This window comes from Camelus dromedarius, chromosome 2, assembly GCF_036321535.1.
Source record: "Camelus dromedarius isolate mCamDro1 chromosome 2, mCamDro1.pat, whole genome shotgun sequence".
NCBI lineage: Eukaryota > Metazoa > Chordata > Mammalia > Artiodactyla > Camelidae > Camelus > Camelus dromedarius.
Genome location: NC_087437.1, coordinates 32,665,373 through 32,690,830, shown reverse-complemented (window position 1 = coordinate 32,690,830; position 25,458 = coordinate 32,665,373). Strand labels below are relative to the sequence as shown.

The 25,458-nt window shown below is 42.4% G+C and overlaps 2 protein-coding genes across 3 annotated transcripts in view; one reads left to right on the top strand and one right to left on the bottom strand.

Moving 5' to 3' along the window:
• Nucleotides 1–9,135, bottom strand: part of RSRC1 (arginine and serine rich coiled-coil 1) — a 349,802-nt gene extending 340,667 nt beyond the window's left edge. Inside the window, exons 1-2 of the mRNA XM_010986358.3 lie at nucleotides 8,993–9,135; nucleotides 678–873 (exon numbers count right to left, since the gene is read on the bottom strand). Coding sequence (XP_010984660.1) covers nucleotides 678–871 — 194 coding nt within the window. The 5' untranslated portion in view covers nucleotides 872–873; nucleotides 8,993–9,135. The remainder of the gene's footprint in view (nucleotides 1–677; nucleotides 874–8,992) is intronic.
• A 4,083-nt stretch (nucleotides 9,136–13,218) lies between these two features.
• On the top strand, nucleotides 13,219–22,104 carry SHOX2 (SHOX homeobox 2). Of its 2 annotated transcripts, XM_031449875.2 has the most exons (6): nucleotides 13,219–13,562; nucleotides 14,173–14,253; nucleotides 16,454–16,662; nucleotides 19,045–19,102; nucleotides 19,415–19,503; nucleotides 21,073–22,104. In XM_031449875.2, the coding sequence occupies exons 1-6, from the start codon at nucleotides 13,220–13,222 to the stop codon at nucleotides 21,364–21,366; spliced, it is 1,074 nt and encodes a 357-aa protein (XP_031305735.1). In that variant the 5' UTR covers nucleotide 13,219; the 3' UTR covers nucleotides 21,367–22,104. The 2 variants fall into 2 exon arrangements, with proteins under 2 accessions (XP_031305735.1, XP_031305719.1); XM_031449859.2 differs by lacking the exon at nucleotides 14,173–14,253.
• The last annotated feature ends 3,354 nt before the right edge of the window (nucleotides 22,105–25,458 follow it).

The following is a 25,458-nucleotide window of genomic DNA, read 5'->3' as shown; positions in this document are numbered from 1 at the left end:
CAGATTCTAAAGAATCGTCTCATTTTTACTATGTCTGACTCCTTAGAAGCAAACAGATAAAATGTTACTCCTCTTGAACAGTCAGAAGACTGATTCATAATTTAGAGATTGGATTAGCTACTAATTAAGACATTAGGGGTCTTAAGTAGTATACAATCCTTCCAAATATTATTAGATAATATGGTATGAGAACTATACCAGTTTATACCTACTTGTTTACAAAGAACAGACAAAAGATTAAGATGTACAGGCTGGTCCTAGGGGCGAAAAAAAATCTTTTGGTTGGGACCTAACCCTCATAAACATATAACTACTAAAAGAAAAGTGTTTTATTTATTCTACAATTTTGAAATAGATAAACAAGATTATATTGTATAGCACAGGGAAATATACACAAGATCTTATGGTAGCTCACAGAGAAAAAAATGTGACAATGAATATATATATGTTCATGTATGACTGAAAAATTGTGCTCTACACTGGAATTTGACACAACATTATAAAATGATTATAAATCAATAAAAAATGTTAAAATAAAGAAAGAAAGAAAGAAAAAAGAAAAGTGTTTTACCCAGAAGAAATTAAAAGTACAAAAACATTTTTTAAGAAGTACAAAAACATATGAACTCTAAAGAATATTACTCTCATTACCATATAAGTAAAATTATGCAAATCACCTTCTGTCATAAGAATGTGAGCGAGACTGAAGATCTCTGGACCAAGATCTTGACTTTGACCTTGATTTTCTTCCACCTTTCTTTCGGCTATATGTCCTACTATCTGAAGAACTACTTGAAGAAGACCGTCTACGGTGTTTCTTTTTTCTCTTGCTTCTGCTTTCTTCTTCAGTATCTGAGGACCGGCGTCCCATTTCTAAAGGTTTAAATTCAAAGAAAATTATTCTGACATAATGGAACAGTGGATGAAACTTAATATAGTATTTTTTTTACTCTATAAAAATTTAAGATGTTTTATTTAAAGCAAAATGACAACATATGAGAAACAGCTCTAGTACGTTCTTCTAGTATTATTAATTAACTGTTTTTATAATTTATGAATAATGTAAACTTGTCCTAAATTTTTTCAAATGTCTCTTAAAAGAGTCAATCCTGAGGACAGTTCATTATAACAATTTTCTTATCATTTAAATTGCACTTATTGTTAATTATATGACATTTGGTTTAGGGATCAACTACCTAATTCTATATTCCCACATTCCCAAAGATAAAAGATATTTTACTATCTTTTAGTTACATTTTTCTAACTGAAAATTCTAAAATTTTAAATGGATAAGACCTCATTAATCATCACCAAAGTACAAACTGAAACAATTAACTATAATCACTTCACTTGTGAAATTTGGGGAAGGAAATGTTGACTAAAGTACCAAAGCTGATGATGTACTATAAACTAAGTACTAAAGTTGAAGTCATCTCTTCACACTGCTAGTACCTACATAAAGTGGTGATATAATGCTTTCAAAATGCAATTAAGCAAGTTAAATAAAGAGTTACAAAAATGTTGATGCTTTTTTAACAAAGCAATCTCATTTCTAGGAATATAGCTGAAAAGTTTTTCTTGAAAGATATTCATTATAGCATTATTTAAACCTGTATGTACAGAGATTACAATTTAAGAAAATATGTATACTTGAGTAAGAGCAAAAATGAAAACAACTGGTAATATTTAAGTGGTGAAACTGGGTAATTTTTTTCTTTTTAACTGTGTTCTATATGGCTATGATTATATTTGTATATTTAGTATACAAAAGGAAAAAACATACAGAAATAGACCGTCGGTTTTTATAATTAGGTATTAGCTTAGCTAAGAAGCCTATTTGTCTTAAAGTTAAAAGGAAGATTCATCTTATGTAATGGTTAAGATAGTTAATGATCAGATAAACAAAACTCTCACATTTTCCTTTAATATTTATTCAAAATAAGCTAAATAGCCCTACCATTAAGAAAGCAGTATGTTAAACTACAGCTTTGTTTTCAGAATCAGGTGAGCCATATCTTCCCTGAATCCAATGCAATCCTAATTGAAAACCACTGTCAGGACTTAATTCAAAACTTAAAGCTATTTATCTAGAGCCAGAATTAGACTTTAAGTATAGTCTGAATCTCCAAGCTGTTCAGATTTCTAACATTTTGTAGTTCAACAGAACATTGGGAAGACTTGGTCTTGAATCATTAAATCACTAACATACCTAAGGCAGTTTCCTCACTGAAAATGAAACTGCACTGCGTATAAGATCACTATGATCTTTTCCAACTTCAAAATACTATGATTATGAAATCCCACATATGCATAGTATACATGTATATATATTTAAATATGTGTATGTAATATCCATTTACATATTTATATTATATATAATATATAACCACATATCTCTGTGTATGTGTGTGTTTTCATTAAGGAATCTGTACATAATTGGGTAACAATGATCATCTAAGTTTTCTTATTTCCTGTCTTTTTCTTACTTTCTTGTTTTCACCTTTAAACAGTTAAGAATTTTCTTTACCCAAAAATAACCACTTGATTAAGGTGAGTTTTTATTATGTTCTTATTATCTGATTTTAAAAATACTAAAATGAGAGTAAAGGATAAAAAAGTATGAGTGCACCAGGATAAAAAGACCAGAATAGAAAACAACAGGAAGACAAGTAGACAAGATATGTCAACAAATTTTTAGCAAATGAAAAACAGATGCAGGATTTAGATTAAGAAAACTGAATACCCAGCAACTTTAGAGAATTCCAAGAGGAGAAAAGCCAATTTACATAGCAAAAATCAGAAAGGATCAGGAATTTGAGACACTAGATACCAGAGCTGGCACAATGAGGCATGGAACTAAAAGACAAGGGAATTGGTTGAAATCTGTAAAGGAAGTAATCTCCCAGGTCCCCTCCCCCATCCAACCTAGATAGGTGACTATTATTCCCCATTCCCAGCAGGAAAGATGGTTTATTTTGGAAAAATGATGAAACACCAGGTGAAGCACCAGGTCCAGGAGCACAGTAGAAGAGGGCAGAGTGATGCTTGACTAAAAGTTAAAGGGAGTAAGTGAAAGTCTACAATCTAATAGCAAATACTATAGCCCTCTGTGTGCTTAGATCCACCAATTTGAACAGAGGATTCTTTTCTGAAAAAACTAAACAGTACCTAGAAGAAGATATATAAATATTTAAAAGGTCTCCCCAAAAAAAGGCCAAGCCCTCACCCAATCACCCTATATCCAAGCCCACAGTTAAAAAGCCCAAGCCTTAAACACAGTAAACTTTTTTGTAAAACTTTTTTCTGATAACTTTTCAGTAATTACACAACAAAAGAAAAACAATCACAGGATGAAAGCCTTCATCATACTAGACAGAAACCAAACAGGAAAAAAAAAAGCAACTCATAGTAAACCAGGAACAAGCAGAAGAATAGGAGGAACATCCATAGAAAAGGAGACAAAGCTTAAAATTTAAACAAATGATACTTTGTAAGAAATACAATACAGTTAGAAGATACTACCAAAGGACTCATGGAAAGTAGAAAGAAAAAGATAAAAAATTGGAGGTAAAAGAGTATCAATCCAGAAAGTACAATATCCAATTGACAGGCATTCCAGGAAAAAAAAAAAAAAAAGCATAGAAAAGAGATAAAGAAAATTATCCAAAGAATAATTCAAAACAATTTCCGAAACTGAAAAACAAGAATTGCCCTAAATCCCTGGGACAATGAATTAAAAAAAGACTATACTAGACATACCTCATTAAAACTTCTGACACCAGGAATATAAAGAAGACCCTAGAAACTTCTAAAGATTAAAAAAGAAAAAGGAGAATCACAATAAAAGGCATCAGGCTTCTCAGTAGCAATATCACAAACAATGGAGACTTGCCTTCAAAATTCCAAATGAAAATTATTTTCAACCTAGAATCTATATCCAATCCAAACAGAGATCTAATATTAGATCAGAATAAAGACATTTTCAGATATGCAAAGGCTCAAAATTATACCTCACAGTCACTCTTTTTTAGGGAAGTACTGAAGGATGTGCTCCACCAAAAGAGAGACTAAACAAAGATGATCTACATTCAGAGAACAAGTGACCTAACACTCAAGATAGGTTAAAGAAGTTCCAGAATGATAGCAGGGATACATCAATGAACAAGACACAAAAAAATCCTTGCCCTCAAGGAGCTTACATGCCAGTATAGGAGCAGTTCTCAAAATGGGTTCTAGAAGCCCCTGAGGGGATCCCAAAGACCTCAGGGGATCCAAAAAATCAGAACTATTTTCATTATAATAGTAGCATAATTTACCTTTTTCACTGAGTTGACTCTTGCACTGATGATGTAAAAACAATGACAAAACTGCTGGTGCCTTAACAGGAATCAAGGAAATGGACCAAACTGTACTAGCAGTCATTGCATTCTTCACTACAACACATAGTTTTGTTTTTTCTTTAAAGGGGTGGGGTGGGGGGGCAGTTTCACTTAGAAATGTGCTTGATAAAGCAGTAAAAATCATTAATTTTATTATATTTCAACCCTTGAGCACACATCTTAATATTTTGTGTGATGAAATAGGAAATACACATAACTACTGCTGCAGACTGAAGAATGATGGTTATCTTGAGAAAAGCATTTGTGCAACTGAATCACAAGTCGAACTAGCTGCTTTTATCATGAAATACCATTTTTAAAGAACTGACTATGATTATTCAGACTTGGGTATTTGATAGTCATTTTCCTAAAAATGAATGGAGTCATTTACTTCAAGGAAAACTGACATTATTTGTTGCCAATGATAAAATTTGAGCTCTCAGGCAAAAATTATAATGTTGGGTAACTTGTATTCACCACCATGAGACTGAAAGCTCCTCTGAACGTAAAGATTTCTCTGATGAGATCAGCAGTGATATTAGTAAATGTGAATTTTTAAACTATTATATAATGAAGGGTGTCAACATTTGGAAGATACGCGTGTCAGTGAACCAGTATTTTCCAGTAGGCCAGTGCTGTACATGAATGTCACAGAATCATGTACGAGTGAAAAATCCACTCACAGTGCAAGACAGACCAACAGATTTTAATGTATAGAGCATGAAAAGGTCACTGATATAGTTTCAAATACCACATTGCAACCAATCTTTAAGAAACTACTACCTGACAAGTTTTGGTGTATTAAAGAAGTAGTTACCAGAAAAGGTTACTAAAATATTACTTTTCCAACACCATATCTGGGTGAATCCAGATTTTCTTCATATACTTCATTCAAAACAACTCATCCCAAAAGACTGAATGCAGAAGCAGATAAAAGAATCTGTCTTCTATTAAGCCAGGTATTAAAAATTTGCAAAAATGGAAAATAATGCCATTTTTCTCACTAAGTTTGTTTTGTTTTGGAAAATATAGCTATTTTTCATATCAAATATGTTATTGATGTTACCATATAATGGATTTATTATCACTATCTTAAGTGGATTAATAAATATTTCAAAATTTTCTGTTTTAAGTACTATAAGAGCAGTATTCTAGATACAGACCATACAGATAAAAAGTTCCTGGGGGGTCCTCAATAATTTTTAAAAATGTAAAGGGATCCTAAAACTAAAAACTATGAGACCCACAACTCTAAGGTACCTACAGTCATTTCCATCCTCCATTATGTCCAGCTTATTAAGTCTCTGTATAAGGCATAAAGAAGCAGAAAAGAAAGAAAAGGACACACATCTAATTATGCATCTTGCCAGTGACCAAAAAAGAGAGAATTAGAGGTGGGTATAAATTTTTCTATGTTTTAATTTCAAGTAACATAATTCATCCATATTAGAATGATTACACTTAACTCAGAAAAGCTAATGAAAGATATAAATGGAAGTTCTTCTTCCTTAGAAGAATTGAGTGAAAAAATGTTGAAAAACCACTGTCACAAAACTACAAATATTTTTTCAAGCAACACGTTTACATTTCAAAAGATTATATTAAAGTATAATTAATTGCAAAAAGAGAAAGTAAAAAACCACCATATTTCTTTATTATGGTTAACTTTAAATGTTTATTCAGAAAAGGAAGTTAACACAAAAAATAAATCAGAGGTAAATCCAAAAAATGTCTTCTCTATCAATGACAGTACTGAATTCCTACCCACCACCCTAGATATACACTTACCTCCAGATTTCCATAATGTCACTAGCATATAATTGAATATATTTGCTCATTCAAGTCATGGTGGTCAATTTATATTACACATTCCTAGTAAGGAAAAACTGTTTTTATTTAACTCTGTTGGTAAGGTACAATGGATAGAAAGACATTAAAGCTCTTTCTGATAAAGGCAATGATGAATTGAGCACAGATTCTTAGCAGTCCCAGAACCTAACAATTTTTCAATCTACCTGTAAGCTGAAAAGGCAACACAGGGACAGAACTCCTATGGCTCTCAGTTTTTGGTTCTCCCTCCAGTCTCTGTTATTTCCTGGTTGTAGCCTCATGATCACAAGCCATACCCAACTACTTCCACTACAGAACTGAAGCCATGGCAGACTACAGCAAGACATCAATTTACAAAAACATCTTATTGTAAAGTTTAGGAGACTGATTCAAGATGTAGAGCCAAAATGTGGTCATTCGAAAGAGAACACAAAAGCAACCTAAATGTCTATCAACAGATGAATGGATAAAGATGAGGTATACATACACACACACTGGAATATTACTTAGCCATAAAAAGAATGGAATAATGCCATTTACAGCAACATGGATGGACCTACAGATAATCATACTAAGTCAGTCAGTCAGAGAAAGACAGGTATCATAAGATATCACTCATATGTGGAATCTAAAAAATGATGCAAATGAACTTATTTACATAACAGAAACAGACTCACAGACATAGAAACAAATTTATGGTAACCAAAGGAGAAGTGAGGGAAGGGATAAACTAGGAGTTTGGTACCAACATATACACACTACTATATATAAAATAGATAAACAACAAGGGTCTACTGCATAGCACAGAGAATTGTATTCAGTATCTTTTAATAACCCATAATGGAAAAGAATCTGAAAAAGAATAGATATATGCATAACAATCACTTTGCTGTATACCTGAAATTAACACATTATATATCAACTACACTTCAATAAAAAAAAAATCATTGATTTAAAAGAAAGAGAGAGTTCAAAGGCAAACACAAGTAGTTCCTTTGTTTAGTTATCAGTAAAGGTACAAGAAAGTTATCTTTTTCAGAAAGCAAGCAGAGAGAACAAAGATTCCTAAAGGATATGACAGCTTACAGTTATTTCTTCACTACTCATTCATTAGTATACCAAACTATAATCTTTTTTATCTTGGACACATGACCAAAAAGAGATGGGTGGTGGGAGAACAGTCATTTAAATGCTAAGTCCACCTCCAAAGGTAGAGAAAAGTGAAAATGGGGTTAACACCTTTTAGCACAGGGAGAAATCCATAAACAAATACAGAACCACCCAAAGGCAGTAAAAGAACTAAGATAAAATTCTAGCCTAACAAGCATAATAAAGCAAAACTCAAAAGAGGTACAGAACTGTCAAAACACTCCTCCCAGCACAACTAAAAATTTGCAGACTAGCATCTTTTTTTAAAGCATTATCAGTCATAGGAATTTCCTCTCAATGGTTTGAAAATGAAAGCAGGAAACAGATCTATATATCTAGTATAACAATCTTATTACAGAAGTTTTCCAACTCATTACACAACTTTTTGCTGGGACTAATCAAGTTGGTAAGGCCAATTAATAGGTGTCAGCTGGCTTATCTTTCAGTTTCAAACATTTACAACCTTCTTTTAGAGAAACACACAGTAATGAAGTGCTACCACTTAGCAGGAAATCTCCTTTGCCTGCAAAAAAGTGAATATTTATAGACTCTAAGGCTAAAGGGGCTTTCAAAGGATACCCAGTTTCCTCACAAGGTTGCACCTGTCACATCTGCTCCAATCCTTAAACCTGAGAATTCTGCATATCTCCTTCACTTAAGAGCTTTTCCGGCTAAGTTCAAACATGACAACTTGAATACTTTTTTGTGACAACATATTTTAAGTTATTTAACTACCTGGTACCTAGTTAGTTGAAACACAAATAGGTCACTGCTAATTCCGAAAATGCAAAAAACAAAAAAAAATTGATTTCCAGTGTGCATTTAAAGATATATAACCTCAGTGGGAAATAAAGGTTGACCTAAAATCAAGACCAGGCACTATGTATAACACTGTATTATAACCTCTCACCAAAGTAAACAGTTTAAGGGTAGTCATATGCTCTTGGTCTACGACCACAAGGCCACAAGTCCTGAAGTCAAGGAAATAGATGAGTTTTTAAGGCAAGAATATTTATTCGTTAAGGAAGGAAAGTCTATTTCACCTTTCACTATCTCTCCTCTCGGCAAGCGAGGGAGACCCGGGAAAGAAGGGGTGAGGGGGTCGGGGAGGAGTTGGAAGGGGAGGCGGATTTAGAGACAGCGGAGTGGATAGGGCAGAGTGCACCAGGTGGCAGCCTCCCTCTCGTTTCGCCCTACCTAGAGCTAGTGACGAAGCACCGTTTGCATATTACAAGACGAACCCAGAAACCCAAAAGCAGCTATTAAGAATCAGGGATTGGGGACAGGGGTGGGGGTGACAGGTGGGAGAGACGTCAAGGAGAGAAGCGAGGGAAAAGAGCTGGCTAACTCTCCGTCACCATCTCTAGACTCAGGGCCTAGCTGGAGGCCTGCGACTGAGAACCACCCTAGAGCCACCACTCTAAGGCCCCAGCTTGGACCTCGAGGGTCAGAACCCGCCAGGTGAGGAGCGCATGCGCACTGTCCCGTTCCGTAAGCCGCGGGGCCGCCGCCGCCGCCGCCGCCGCCACCTCCCGTACAGACTGCGCCAGGCCCGCGCCGCCTCACGCCGGAGCAGGGCCTCGGAACCCCTCAGCCAGGGAAGCCGCCTCCCACGCCCCGGACGCGGGCATCACCTGGATCTCGGCCTTTGGGCTTACACCGCCCGTAGACTTGGAAGCGCCGCAGACGCGGAAACGTTTCTTCAAATCTGGGCGCCGCCGGCGTCCTCCGAACTTGCTTCAGTTTAATCTCACCGCCTTCCTGGTTCCAACGCCAGGCAGCGTCAGCCGAGCTTTCGAGTGCATCGATGGAGACGGCCAGGCGTTAGGAGTGCCGAGGGAGTAGATTGTCACGCCGCCAATTTTTTGTTTGGTGTTGGTTTTACGTGCTTGATTATTTTATTTTCTTGTTACCAAAAAGCAATAAAGGTGGGAACTGAAGAGTGTTGCCTTGGTAATCGTCCTTATCATCACAGATAATAAGTAAACAAATATGCATCGTAGGAAGTTATGTTTACGACACCCACACGTAACAAAATTAGTTGTTTCATGCTGGGAGGGGAGGAAACTGGTCCAACAATAATAAATCATGGGAGTGTGTCTGTATAGCGTCAGAGTCGCGTGTGATTACATTGTAATGATTTATTTATAAAAATGCATTAAAAGTCGGGGTTTCTTCTGCCCTGAAGGTGAAGGCACAGGTTGGGTGCATATTTGTTTCTCACGTTATAGTAATTGGTTGGTAAAGGAATGAAAGAAGACCGCCCGAGGCAGGGAGAGGAGGTTTCTTCTGCAAAAGAAATTAAATGTATAGGCTTTTTGTTGTTGTTTAAACCTATAGAAATTAAAGCAATTCAGCATTTTATGTAACTCATAAGACTATCTGTCCTTGTATGAAGATCATTTTTTCCTTATTTATTCTAAGTAAGCAATTATAAGGAGGTAAATTGTTGGCCTTGGTTTGGGTCGACTGTGAGAATCAACTCGTTCACAACTGCCATATACCTAAGGTACAGTTTTGCACAGACATGTGAGATGGTGAAAATCACCTCCACAAATATATTTCTCATAAATGACTGTTCGTTAACTAACCCGTTTTGAGAGACCGTTTTAAAGCTTAACTACAATACTACATGTTTATTTTAAATAATTCAACAGCTGGAATGGGGAGGAACCTTTGAGGTCCTGAATTTTATTGGAACCTGTATACCTGTCTGCAGGCTGTCAACTGAACTTTACTCTCAATGTTTTTACTAAAACTGCATTTTGAAATGTCCTGTCTCTGGAATATATTTGCAATTTAATGAAACAACATCATTAGAACTTGGTAAGCATTTATTAGTATATGATTTCAAAGCCTGGGTTTGGGGGGGGGGTGCTTAAATTTCCCTTAGGCCAGTAGGAATCCATGGTTAGACACTGCAGATCTCTCATAGCTCCATCTGATATGAACACTACTATTCATAAACATACAAAGAGCAACATGCCAGCAAAATCTATGGGAAAATCTATTTGGTATGAATTATACACTATTGTATCAGAGCCTTCCCTGATTAGCTTTAAATTGGTTGTCTTTCTCTCAAGTTCAGAAGATGGAATTTGAATTCAGACTTAAAAGTCATGTGCTTGAAAGGGCAAAATAGTAGTGAGTCTCCTGATCCCTTAACAGACTTTTAATAGTGGCTGTTTTGGAGCTGTTTGTGAATACATATTGAACACCTCAGTTTGAGTGTTACTTGAGCACTCCATGCATTCAGCTGACACCATTATTTATCACTCTGCTAAATAACCTTAAAAACAGATTTTCATACAGGATTAAAGTTTTATGGTTATTCCCCGCTGATAATACAAGAATTAAAGTGGTCACAAATAGTAACCTAGTACTAACTAAAATCATGTTTCTAAATTCATATAACTTTGGATAGTATATTTGAGTCTCTTTTGTAGTGTAATAAAATAAAAGCAAGTACTCATAATTTAATACATAACAGCTATTGCTGTTGGAAACCTAAAGATCTTAATTATTTCTCCAAAAAGTATCAATAGGTGAAATGTTTTAAAAAGAAAAAAGAAAACTTCAGAATTCAAGAGAAAAAAGGCAAAGTAACAATTCTAAAAAGTATGATTTCCATCTTTCTTAAATTCATCAGCTGTGAACATTTTAATCTGAGTAGTGTAGTATGAGAGTTATAAGTAGCCTCTATTTACATATATTCTAGAAACACTAGTATATTAGGTTATAATATACTCTCTTATTATAAATGTTTCAGTTTGCTTCGATGGAACCTTTCAAAGTATCTGTTAACTTTGTTTTAATGCTTTAACCAATGGGTGGAAGACAGAAATCACAGTTCTATAATTGCTTTTAGTTTTACTAACAGTATGAGATCAAAAAATAAGAACAAGTTACTTTTAACATCAGAAAGCCTGTATTAATATTCAGACTACTCAAAAATGCCACACTTGAAGAGGCAAATTTATGTACACCATCAGGTAAACTTTCCATATACAAATATCCTTATGTGAAGGATACATATATGGCCACATTTCTCACAGCAAGCCTTACACAATATGGACAAGTGGCTCAAGAATGTAGGTGTGTCTTTCCATATTACAAACTGTTTTGATGAAAATAGTCCAGGGATATAATTCTAAATCGTAGCTTAAAGAGAGAGGGAGAAAAAAACCTTTCTCATGGCTACCATTTCTTTTTGAATACTCCACGATAAATAAAATTATATGGGGAACAAACAACGTCGATTTTTTTTTTCAAACTCAAAGAGGTTTAATCACTTGCTTTTCAAAATTAGGAAATCAACTAGAATGTTTCCCATGATGCTAAAGAAGAGTTTCCCTAGTTCTTTGTGGGAGGGGTCCGGGTGCAGAGAGTAAGGGAGAAGGGGTAGGGGTCCTGAAACCTCAAAGAGGGAACGAAGTTAAACTGTCCTTGACCAAGCAGGCGCTAAGGAAATACTTTAAAATGGAATCTGTCAGCGAACAGCTGCTTGGGAAATGTGTTAAATCGACCGGCGGCTTCGAAACGGGTTTGTCCGTAGAGGAGTCAGCTTGGTCTCCACGACGCGAATAGCCGGGTGAATCACAAACTCCCTGGGGTGGGGAGCTTGGTGACGACCCAGGCTCAGCTCTGGCTGCGGGCCGGGAAGCACCTAAAAGGAGCTGCGCGGGCCTGAGAAACTGTCGAAGACCCTGACTTTGGGCAAGGTTCTGAAGGCAAGATGCCAGGATACAAGGTTTCGAGTGGGGATTGGGGGACCGGGGATGGAGGAATGGGATACCGGGTCAGGATACGGAACTGGGGTGCGGGGCGCCTGATGCAGGGCAGGGGGGCCGGGCAGCAATGCGGGGCCGAGCTGTTGCGCGGCACCCTGACGCGGGGCGAGGACATAGGGTCGGATGCCAAGTCCGGATACCAGACTGACTCCAGGAGCCGCGCACTTGTCAGTTTCCTCTTGGCCACGCCCCGACTGAATAAGTCCAGCTCCCCAGTGTTTAACTAAGTCGTGACACCAACGCAAAATCCACGCCTAATTAAATTAATTAGGGATTCTTGTCAATCCTGGATTAATGGCCAAGAGCTCAGGCGGCCGAGGTATCCGAAAACCCGGACGGCCTGGGACTTGTCTCTTCTTCCCACCCCCTTCGGTCCCCCTTTGCTGTCCTCCCACTCTAGCCCCAGCCAGCTTCGACTCCAGCTTTAATCAATCTCAATCTCGCTTTCCTTTCTTTCTATCTCTCCCTCTCTCTCTTTTTTCTCTTTTTCTCTTCCTCTCCCCTCTCTCCCTCTCTCCCCCTCTCCTCTCTTTCTCTCCCTCTCCCCTCTTTCTCTCCCTCTCCCCCCACCTCCCAACCCCACTCCCCCACCCCCAGGTAGTGGCGCGGGTGCTTCCCGGGAAGGGGCTCCCTGCGAGTTGCGAAGGGGAGGTAATTTACTCAGAACAAGGGGCCGCCTTTGCGAAGTATAAATAGTGAGACTTCAAGCGCTGTGTTGCTATCAGATCTGAACTCTCCGCAGGAAGAATTGTCAAAGATCTTAACATTGAACAAGCGCGCTCCGGCAGGGAAGCATCAGTTCCCATTTCCCTCCGGCGGCCCCCGCCCCTTCCCTCTTCCTCTTCTTCCTCCTCCTCCTCTTCTTACTTCTTTTTCTCCTTCTACTTCTCCTGCTCCTTCTTCTTTCTTCTCTTCTTTTTCTTCTTCCTCCCCCACCCTCTCCTCCCCTACCCTCTGCCCCATTGATGTGTTATTATTGGGGGGGCTGGAGCAATAAAAAAAGAAGAAGGAAAAAAAGAGCGGGGCTCGGCTGGGAGAGGTTGAGCGCGGGGCTGACTGGCATCGGCAGCGATGGAAGAACTTACGGCGTTCGTCTCGAAGTCTTTTGACCAGAAAGTGAAGGAGAAGAAGGAGGCGATCACGTACCGGGAGGTGCTGGAGAGCGGGCCGCTGCGAGGGGCTAAGGAGCCGACCGGCTGCGCGGAGCCCGGCCGCGACGACCGCAGCAGCCCGGCAGTCCGGGCGGCCGGCGGAGGCGGCGGAGGAGGAGGAGGCGGAGGCGGAGGAGGCGGAGGAGGTGTAGGAGGAGGAGGAGCAGGCGGAGGAGCTGGAGGAGGGCGCTCTCCCGTCCGGGAGCTGGACATGGGCGCCGCCGAGAGAACCAGGGAGCCGGGCAGCCCGCGGCTCACCGAGGGTAACGGCCTGACCCCCGGCCGCGGTTCCTTTTCCCGCCTTCCTGACTCCTCTTAGGCAGGAGAGGACCCCAAGGCCCAACGGGGAGGGGGGCGGAACTCGGAGAGGGCCCTTGGATTCCAGCTTCGGCTGCTAGAGTGATGGAGGGGTGGGAGTCCGGTGGTGTACACGGTCGTGGGTGGGGTCCGAGTGTGTGTGTGTGTGTGGTGGGGGTGGTGGGGCGTGTGGGGTGTGCGCGCGCCCTTCTCAGTTGCTCCCGCTACTTCCATTTCACCAAAACGCATTTTCACCAACCGGAGGATGGGCCCGCAGCGCTGACGGCCCGCTGGTGGATGGGGAGGTTCGCAGGGCCGGGCTGCGGGAGGGGGTGCTGGCAGCCGCTGGGCCAGGCGGCAGGATTAAGGTTAGCATCTATCGCCGAGTTTGTGGGAGTCCCTTACCTAGGCCCGAGGAAAATGAAAAAGAGAGGAAGGGGGTAGAGAGAGATTGGGATTTCACCCTCGAGTCGCCCCAGGTTTCGGGCCGCCGCTAAGAACCACTCTAACTCCGCGAAGACCCTGGATCCCTGAATCTTGGGGGCCAGAACTTCCCATTCTCTTAGAGCTATGAAGGGAGAACGAAGCCAAGGCCGGCTAAGGTCCAGGCTGTGCTGTTTCTTTCGGTGGACACTTTAGGCTCTTGTCTGTTTGTTTGTTTGTTTGTTTGTTTGTTTGTTTTTCGATATTTACTGCTTAGCATCATCCAGTGCTCTGGCTTTGTGGTGGGACAATCTTTTGGTGCCAGCAAAGTGTTAGGCAAAGGCTTTTTCTAAATGGTGGAGTGTCCTGTACCAATTCAAAGGAGTTCAACAATAAAATTAATTTGGTGCTTGGTGCCTGCAGTAACTGGTGTGCTGCCATATTTTTCCAATTAAGAAAATATGTGACATGCGTAGAATCACATATTTAAGCAAGCAATTAAGTTGTTTATAATACGGCCTGTTCCTGTTTAGGCCAATAAGTGGAAATTTGGGGGCGAAATAGAGATTATATTAAGTCTATTAATCAACTGGAAATGTGGACATCTTTCTCTTTGAAGCCCCCAAAGTTTGAGAGGCTTCCACTATGGATGGCATGAAATAAAAACAAAGCCTTCTCACTCATTTGGTGGAATCTGAAGGGTGTGTTTTGATATTTAAATTTCATTACAATATCAGTGGAAATATTTTCCTATTAACTTGGCTTGAGTTTGTGTTATAGTGTTTATCCACTTCCTAGAGGAAGGACAAATGTCCACAAAACGAAGTCTGAGAAGTAGAAATACAGGCAACACTTAAAATCACCGTATCTAGAATGCCAGGCTGGGCTGACATCTAGAGGTTCTTCTTACCCCAGAACGGGTACCAGCTACTCATAAATTTGGAAAGTGATGGCATAACTGTCAGGTTGTCCAGTGCAGCCTCCCCTGCCTGAGTCCACAGCTCGAGGCCCTGGGTACACCAGTGTGCCGGACCACGAAGTTAAGGTCTGAATCCTGGGCGTGCGAAGTCCTAGGATTGCTGATTTCCAAGCTAAGGGGGAATATTTCTCTGCAGGCCAGCTCTTCCGGAGATTATTTTTAACACCCATGCTGATTGGGATTCTGGGCTGGGAAGAACAGCAGAGCCGCCTCGATTATCCACATTCAGTGTTGGCACCTTAAAAACCCAAGACTCCAACTCAGGCTCAGAGACTGAAGGTTCCAGAGGGCAGCTTATGTTGATACCGATTACCCTGATCACAACCCCTTGGCCCATGTATATAAATACAGCCACATTCCTCTGGTGTCTCTGTACGCTCACAGTCATGGAGCTCTTGTTTTGAAACGGAGGAAGGACAGGAAAGTGGCAACGGATGTGTGCAAACCCGAAGAAGAAAAGTGCATATTTTATTGAACATCGGAGCTGCTGGTTGCATGAAAAACCTTTGGGCAACCAATAGAAACCGAGGATCGCGAATATTCTGCTTGAACCTGTTGATCTCTGTGGGTTTAAGCGTTTAGGGTCGAGTCTACCTTTCCAACGGGGAGGGAGAAGGAGCGAACAGAGGTAGTGGTCTGTTTCGCAGGCCACCGGAGGCTGGTTTTCCACCTCTGGCCTTGTGGCCCGGTGTGGGCGGTGAGCCCTCTAGGCTGTCAGCATGGCGTGGGCGCCTCTGCTTAGGCTACCGGGACGCAGAGGGTCCGGGACTGCCTGGTTGCCTGTGGGCTGTGGTGGGGTTTGGCCCGAGCCCTGGGTCAGCACAGAGCTCCGGGGATTTGGCTCCCAGAGCCACGCAGCACCCGGGTCTTGTCCTCCTGCTTTGACCCTTCGGCCCAATTTTTCCCAAATTAGACCAGCAAGTTTGAAGAGACAAGAGAGCTGGCGGTGGTGGCCGGAGCTGGCCTGAGAACGGCCCAGCACTCTAGGAATAGCCAGTGTGAGAGGCCAGTCTCTGGCTTCGCAGCGCGCTTCTGCCGGGGTTGCGTTCTGCAACCCGCAGTGTGCGGCGCTTTTGATTTCTGTGCGTGCGTGGGAGAGAGTGAATGCAAGAGAGGGTGAGGGAAATTGATTTGGTGATGGAAGGGGAGGGCAGGGGACAATGGGCTGGATAGTGAGGAGGTGAGCTGGGGCCACAGTTGCGGAAAGGATGAGTGAGTGAATGCCCACCTTGCCCGCGGGAGGCCACCCAGAGTTGATCTTGTCGCATCTCCAGGATCCTCTTCCTCGCAGCGGGTTGAGGAACTGGACAGAACTCCGGGAGGGGGCAGGATCTGCCACCCTTCTGGAAACAAATCTGGTAATAGGATTTGCTGTGTTGGTTTTTGTCCTTGTGTGTGTGTGTGTGTGTGTGCGCGTGGACATACGTGTGGCCTTGTTCGTGGTGCCCACTCCAGTATCCCCGGAGCTGAAGGATCGCAAAGAAGATGCGAAAGGGATGGAGGACGAAGGCCAGACCAAAATCAAGCAGAGGCGAAGTCGCACCAATTTCACCTTGGAACAACTCAATGAGCTGGAGAGGCTTTTTGACGAGACCCACTACCCGGACGCTTTCATGCGCGAAGAACTGAGCCAAAGACTGGGGCTGTCCGAAGCCCGAGTGCAGGTACCCGGCTGTGAGGAGGTCGAGGCTGGGCCCAGGGAGCAGAGGGGAATGACTGGGGTTGGAGAGTCCCTTGGCAGACACACGACGGGGGTGCGGGTTCAAGTGTCTGGAGTGAGGTGAAAAGGGAAGAGAGGTTTTATTTTCCAAAGTAGATCTCAGTCTTAAAGCCCCCCCCCCCCCATCCCAACATATGTTCCCAGCAGAAGAAAGCTGTGCTGGGCTTGCTCCCAGAGTTTCTATAAACCACACCCCCCTCGCCTCACGATCCCTTTAATGTGGTTTAATCCTAATGGGCCTATTTTTATAAGCCTTAAAAAAATCCCACAGAAAACGTTTTATCTTCTGGATGCCTTAAAAGTAACAACGAATATTTTGTTTGCCTGAATTGGGTTTCCTTGAGGCCCCCCTGCTCTGGGATCTAGGTTTGCCAAGCGGATATGCCAATTAGGTTTATAGACATACAGACTATAAAGAAAATTAGCAACTGTTAAGTGCAGAAATTTACAGTCTGCCATTAGCGGTCGATCTCAAACTGTGTGTTAAATAGTGGAGAAGTAAATGCGTTTTGGTCACTCTTTGTTTCCTCACTTAACCGGGAAAGAGAGCCTGAACCTACAGAAACTTGATTTTAAAACAGTTCACATACCTTAATATTGACATTTCTAAAGTCTGACCCCCAGAAAGTACCAAACTCAATGAAGTTAGTATTACAGCAGATTTTCTTTACTGGTTATGGAGGTGAAAGTAACAACAAAACTAGGCTTCAAAGCATTTAAGGTAAAAAATTATATACATACACGCATATATATCCTTTTAGTTTTATGGAAAACGAACTTAAATGTTTCAGATTGTATTTCCGCTCAAATAATAAAATAGGAGAAAATGATGGTCATTATTTGTTTGAACACATGGAGCAGTTTTAGGCCTGAACATCTGCAGCTGTTACAAAGTATCACTGTAACAGATACTCCCTAGGTCTCTGGGCGCAGAGACCACCATCTGTAGTGAACTATGCAATTCTTATGGGGCTTCCCTGCATCTTGTAATAGGATCAGGACAAAAACAGAACCATTTCGTTGAAGGGGAAAAGTAATAATAGGCTGCCCTGGTCATCACAGCATCAACAGCAGAGCCTTCCTTTTTAAACCTCTCCTGCTTTGCTCTGTGTACTGAGATCTCTAGAGGCTCAGCAACCCCTTAAAGACATGATGATAATTATTACAGTTGTGAGCATTAGTATCTCAGTTCCAACTCTTCTAGGGCAAAAAAGAGGCAAGAAGCCTCAGGCCATGTGAGGTACACAAAGGATGCCACCCTGGCATGAAATCTACCCTTCTTTTACACTAAATGGCAGGGGAATTTTTGAAGATTTACATCGACTATGACTCTTGCTTTCAAAAACAAGAAAAAGCTCTGAAGCAATATTTTACTTTCATGTTTTTTTAACATTAATTTGTGAATCAGTCAATATGCTGTATTATTGGAACAATGCTGTATTATTGGAGTATAAAAGCAAGCTTTATTTGAATTTTTTTTTTAAATCTGCCATACTGCCTCTAAAAGTTGGCAAGTTTATCTAAGAAGGTAATATCTGGGAGAAGATAGTATCCAGTTACTTGATTCAGACCCCAATCCCATTTCACAGAATGCTCTTCTTTTCTCATAGTAAGTGAACTTTATTGCTGGTATTTATTTTTTCATACTTTTGTTTAAATTTTGATCTATTTTCTGGACAATTCTCTACTACCCTAACTGCAAGCAGTGGCTTCCTCTATAGAAGCAAATTAGATTATCATGATAATGGCACAATTATTCTGCTACCGTGTTACACTCTGCTGCACAGAGGAACAGAGAAATTCTAAACTTCTTTGTAGTGATGGTTTTTTGACACTAATTACCTCTTCCCCTACTCTTATCCCCTCAACCCCCAGGAAAAAAAAAAAACAACAACAAAACCAGAGTCACTATTTGCTTTGGTGTATGGTTTTTCTTGAAGATGAAGTTAATTAATATTACAGGCTATTAATGAGCACATTCTTCTCAGGTTTTCTGGGCAAACATTTAAACCCATTATCACTTTGTATCAGGTATCAGGGAAAGTTTTAGGCCTTGGGGATTCTGTAATTGTGGAAACATAAAACCAGGACTATAGTAATTTATCAAGAAACAAATTTATCTTGCAAAAGTCTGTGAAATCTGTCTATTTTTGTTATTCATTTACATTTTTTCTTCAGAAATTGAGACTGTTCTATATAATTCAAAAATTGCTTGTATATCTCTTAATCCTTGCCTAAAACACTGCTTTTTTTCCATAGTACTCTTGTAAATTAAAAAAAAAATGAGTCATAACATCTAGGTTTTATTTTTCCCTCCAATTTGTAGGTTTGGTTTCAAAATCGAAGAGCTAAATGTAGAAAACAAGAAAATCAACTTCATAAAGGTATGTTTCTCAAAGAACATTTTATACCCTAAGTAGAGAGAGTATTAGAGAATATTGTTATTATGAAGACAGAAAAAAACCTTCTCAAAGATAACTATAGTCCTTATTTAAAAATCTGCTCTGAAAGCAGTTAATGAGAGTCCTAAAGTTTGGGAGTAAATTATATTGATTTTAATTATGGCAGCAGTTTAGAGAGATAATAGTCCAATTCCAAAGAAATTAGCTCTATCTTGGTACCATTTGGAAACTTGGGAAACAGTGTTAGAAATGTTAACCTCATTTCATTGTGTTTTGTTCCCTCATTTTTAACAGGCGTCCTCATAGGGGCTGCCAGTCAATTTGAAGCTTGTAGAGTAGCACCCTACGTCAATGTAGGTGCTTTAAGGATGCCATTTCAGCAGGCAAGTACAGCCCAGTTTCAACCTGTTTTTAACCGTAAAAAGACTTGGATGTTTGCTTGAACTGTTGAACATCTCCTCTCTCTGTGCCCCAATGTGGGTATCTGTACAGTTGAATAATCAATTTTCAGATGACTTAGTGCACCCTCTCCCTTTTAAAAACCTATAGTGTCAGGGGCCTACATGCCTAGTCCTTTCTGTCCTCATGGGAAACCCAAAGAAGCCTGAGGGCAGCAACCAGTCCTTTAAAAATGCACCAAAGGTTGCACTTGGGGAGAGGAAGGAAAAGCCTTTTGATAAGATTTTGTCAGATGCAATACAGAGGTTAGTCCTAAAGTGCTTCTAAGGCAACTCTCTAAATATTTTTCTGGGTATTTTCTACCTCTTAGTCATATTAAATGTCTCTGACAAAAGATGAATGAATGAATGAATGAATAAAACAAACTTCTAACTCAGACCTGAATTTTTGATTTTTTAATGCTGCAAACAAAGCTTCATCTCTAGTAGAGAGAGAAGCGTCAGTCTTCAGGGAAGCCCTGCCTCTGCAATCTCTTTCTTAGCCATAAAGAACCTTTAAGACTACATTGTAAAAGAATGGCCTGCAGCAATGATTTAATCCTGGGAAATCCCAGTGCTCTGAACTCCGCATTCTCCAAGCCTAAGGGCGTAATCCTTCCCCAACCAGTGCCTGACCTTCCCCAACCAGTGTCTGACCCTACCCAATCTCATTGAGGACCCCTGCTCAGGAGAACTGTGAAATCATGAATTAGCTCTCAGTTGCCAGCGTCCTGGTCTGGGGAGACACCTGGGTGCGCCCATGTATTGAGGGTTAGTGTTAGGGAGATCTTAGCTCTCTTGGCACCACAGGATCCTGGTATCCTGATGCTAGGCTTTTGAAGCAAGAGAGAATGACTGGAGAGAGAGGGGATCTTAAAAGGAGAGCCTTACTAGTCAGAAGGTGATCTGCAAGTCTGCAGCATCAGCACCACCTGGGAGATTGTTAGAAATGCAGGATCTCTGGCCCTAACCTAGACCTTCTGAATCAGAACCCTGCATTTTAAGAAGATTCCAAAGTAATTTTAATAGCAGTAAAAGTTAAAAATACTAACAGTTGCGCCACTTCTGAGAAGATGCACCAGCTCCTCTAAGTAACATTTTAAAAGTTTTGTATTTTGCTTATTGATATTTCAGTGCTTTAGTAGTGGGGTATGAAGTATATGACAGCATCAAGAGAGAAGGGTAAGGGCCCTAACCCTGCCTGTCCAATATACCATTGTTATTTTAAGGAGACCGATGTTTTAGCACAATAGCAGTGTCGCCCTCTGAAGGGCCCAGCTCCCGAGGGGGCGGCCACATTTCTGCAGATGAGAGTCCCTGGGGCCCAGAGGGGGATAACCCGAGCTGAGCTAGTTTCAGAGACTCAGGGGCACCTGAGTATCCCTCTGGCGCTCCAGATTCAGTAACAGACTGAGAAGGTCAGCCAAACGCCCCTTTCCCGACCCCTGCCCCAGCCTTCCCCGGAGCCAAGCTGGACGCTTTTAATGCTCTGTTTCTATTCTGTTGTCACCCTAGGATAGTCATTGCAACGTGACGCCCTTGTCCTTTCAGGTTCAGGCGCAGCTGCAGCTGGACAGCGCCGTGGCGCACGCGCACCACCACCTGCACCCACACCTGGCCGCGCACGCGCCGTACATGATGTTCCCGGCGCCGCCCTTCGGACTGCCGCTCGCCACGCTGGCCGCGGACTCGGCCTCTGCCGCCTCGGTTGTGGCTGCTGCTGCCGCCGCCAAGACCACCAGCAAGAACTCCAGCATCGCGGATCTCAGACTGAAAGCCAAAAAGCACGCGGCTGCCCTGGGTCTGTGACGCCAACGCCAGCGCCAACGTCACGCCTGCAGCTTGGCCCGCAGCCTGCACGCCCTCCGAGCCCCGCTGCTTCTCCATTACCTGCTCCAGACTTCCGGAGCCGAACCTCTTTTCGCCCCGCTGATCTCCCCTTGCCCCCTTCCGCATCCTGGACTCGGAAGGCGGGACCAGGGATCCCACAAGGCGCACCAGTTCCGTGGCTCCTAACCTACCCAAGGGCCTAGAAATCGGCATTGTAGGGGCAGGTTTGGGGAAGTCTGGAGAGACACTGGACAAGAGAGTGCTGGGACAGTCGAGTGTGGCTCACGGCAAAACTGCACGATGGACTCTTGCGTAGAAATAAAAATCCTGTTGTTACAAAATGAGGAGGAAAAAAAGTAGAAAAGACGAGCCAGAGAGAAAAAGAGAAAGGAAACTTATTTCTTATTGCTATTCGGCAGAAGCTGAAATCGGAGAGAGAACCAAGGAACAAAAAAAGAAAAAAAGAAGTTAAAGTATTTTGTACATTAAAAAATATGGAAAAATAACGTGGACTAATCTCGAGAGAATGGGAGGGAGTTACCAACTTAAAATGTACGTTTTTTTTTTTAAATATGGGCTAAGAAGGCAAAACAGAGGAAGAGGTATACTTATTTAAAGAATTAAGATGGAAAAAAGTACGCAGCTGGAAAGTTCACAGGTTTTGAAACTGACCTTTTTCTGCGAAGTTCACTTTAATACAAGAAATTTGATAAGAGAGGCGGGCCTCCTTTTACGTTGAATCAGATGCTTTGAGTTAAAAACCACCACGTATGGAAGAGTAAGAAGAGGGAAGACAGTATAAAAACAAGGAGAGGAAAAATGATGTTAGTACAAAAAATAATCACAGACAATGATTCTCTGAGAAATTATTATGGGAGAACTGTCCAGATTGCTGACAGTAAATTCTGGTTTGCATGTTACTTGTATTCCATTGATGGTGTCTCCCCCCTCCCTGCTTTACTGACATGCACTTAGCTCCATTTTCATCTTCAGTACGAAAAACAATACCTAAAGCGTCTGGAAATTGATATATATTTCTATCTATGTATTTTTTTTGCCCCATCTTTGATCCTGGGGGACAAAAGAAAAAAGCATTAAGAGAAAAAAATTACACTCTGATTGTCCCAAGAAAAGGGAGGCAGGTAGAAAATGTGGGGAAAGGAAAAAGAAAACAATGAAATAATGAACGTACAGCGCCTCACGTAGTGCCTGATACATACTAGGCGCTCAGTGTTAGTCCCTTCCCCTCCCCCTTTTCTTGTATTCCCTCTTGCTGATTTCCTGAAGTCCTCTTTGAGGACCGTGCTTTATTTCCCCCTCTCTACCCCATCACACTCACGTTAAACAACACCCAGCTAGATACAGGCACTAGGCTTGTGTAAAATATGTTGATACACACGAACAAAGTTTATTTTGGCTATAATGTGTGAACTGATGGTTGACTTTCAACATTTTCATTTTATCTCACAAAGGTGTATATTCAAGTAATTTTTTTTGTTTGTCTCAATGTAGCTATTTAAACTGGGGTACCCTGGATTAAGCACTCTATCCCAATTATCTAAAAAGCCTCCTTAGTTTTTTTTTTTTTTAACTCCTAATTTACAAGAAAGAGGAAAAGCTCCTTTAACTGAACTTTGGTATGCGGTTGAGCTTTGTAACTATTTGTTCTCCATGAAAACAAAATAATTTATATTTGCCATATTTTTTCTAGTGTATTAAGTTATTTTAAACAAAAGAAGATGCTGTTATTTCATGACGTGTCGGTACAAAATGTTTCCGTTTCACCTCTGTTAAACCTTTTAAATAAGTGCCAAGTTATTAATTGAAGACACTTTGCGATCAATTGAATGAAAATAGTATTGTTTCATTTGATGGAGTTCGCGTCATCTTTGTTCCTGTTACTATTAAACTATCCGGGATAGTCTTTCCTTCTTCCTTTTTGATGAATGTGTAACTCTCGAATATACTAACTTGGTAAAGTGCTTGCCTCTGCTCCTACGTGTCGCAATCAAGGGGCCCTGAGAATGGTGACTCTGAGTGAAACTCCCTCCCCCCCACCCCGTTTTATCCACCTGGCACAGAAACCGGATTGATTTTATGCCAAATCAATAAAGGAACCGATAATACGTAAAATAAGGTAGAATAGAATAACCCCCTTTCCAAAGACGGACTCTCCTTCATTTTGCTGCACTTTCACCCCTAAAATTCATCTGGGGAACATTTGGGGGAAGAAGGAAAGCGGGATCACGCGCTGCGAAATCCACCTGGGTTAACTGCAGCATAGTAGACACTAGCTCCCAGGTCGCCGACCCTCTGCAGAGTCCGGCAGGGCCGTGACGTTTTGGGAATAGGTTGAGAGATGCGAAGCGGGGCGGGGGCGCTGGGGAGGGCGGATACCCCACCTCCCACTTCAGTTTAGTGCTTCGGTCCAAATAGCTTCTTCGTTAGTTAAGTTTAGGAAAAAGTAGAAGCCAGGACCGTGTTTAAGAAAAGCCGGGTCTTACCCGTCTGCTGGACACGGAGGATTCCCTCCCTCCCCCCTCCCGTCCCCTCTCCCATAAAAAATACTACCTAGTGAAGCCAGAAAGCGCTGCCTGTTTGGGGGTGGGTAGAGACCGTGAAGACCCGGGACAAGACCTTCCCTTCCCTTTCTTCTCGGCCCCTTGGGATGGGGGACACCCTCCACCAAGATCGAGAGTGTCCCAAGTGTCCCCTGGGGCCCCCTTTGGGCCGGAGTACGCGTAGAGGAGACCCTCCCTGCAAAAAAAGCCACGCGTCCTCGGGCAGTGCTCCCGCCGCCCCCACCCGGCCCTCTCCCGGGTTGAGCTCGCACTTGAAGCTGTTCTCCGCGTAGACGTGGGTGATACGTTTATATTTATCTTTTAGCCTTCAAAGACCACCGAACAGGACTTGGGCCGTATTCAGCGCTCAGGCCTTGCGGGTCTTCTACTTGTCAAGCGTTCCTAGTTTTCATAATAAACATCTGCTTAGGGGCGGGGTGTACTTTGAAGCGGCCGCACCGCGCCGCCCGCCTCGGCCCAATGGCCTCCGGCAAGCTCCTGCCGGCTCCTGGGTCCGAACCGGCAGGCTCCAAGCGCCAACCCCAATCCAGACCTCGACGCTGATTCGGACGTTTCCCTGGGCACCCCCAGGGAGGTTGGAGGTCACGGGAGAACTTGGGACCCGGAGTTGGCGGTTCCGTCCGTGGCGCAGCGGTGGGCGCGGCCGACGCGGAGCCCAGCCTGTCCCGGCATCTGAGCTCTGGGGGAGCCCGAGGTCAAAGGAGGCGGTGCGTCCGGACCCAGGCCGGCCGGGCGCCCGGTACCCGGGTAGCGGCGCGGCAGCGCGGCCTACGTCGGCTGGAACGTTCCCGGCCGCCGGAGCCGGGAGGGCTGGGCGCGGAGACCCGCGAGGGTCGGGTCCTGGCAGCAGCGCGGATGGCTGAGGAGCCCGCGGAGGCAGCGCGGCCGGGCGAGAAAGGACAAAGTTTCTCGGGCCCGTCGGCTATACGTGAGCGTGACGCGCGGGCCTGTGGGTCCGGCGTCAGGGGCGCCCGCGGCGTCCTCGCCTCCTTCCGCGTCCGCTCTCCCGAGACTCAGCGAGGGCTGAGGCCGCCTTTCGTGGACCGTCGGGGCCGGTCCCTTGGGTCCAGCCTCCTACACACGGTCGCGCAGAGACGCTTTCCTGGAGCGCCACGACCCAAACTCTCGGGCAGGCGCCTTATGTGTGAACAAGAGGTTCCAAACCCCGAGTTTCCAGAGCCAGTCTGAGAAGGGGTCCGAGGAAGGTTTCACTTTAAATTCAAGTAAGCCCCAACGTGTATGTCGTTTTGGTACAAACTCAATAATCGTAATATATAATTTTAAAATTATCCCCAATCGTCCCCCAAATTTTTCAGGGTGTTTTCAAAGCCTTCCCAGGCTATGAAATCCCTAACTGGGGAAACTGAATTAGAAGATACTATTAAAGATATCATTAGTGTTAAATATCCTGTAATACAGGAGGCCCAGTTAGATCGGAGGCCTTTGCTGGAAGCTGAACTGATAAATACCTATTTTGAGTTTTTCCCCA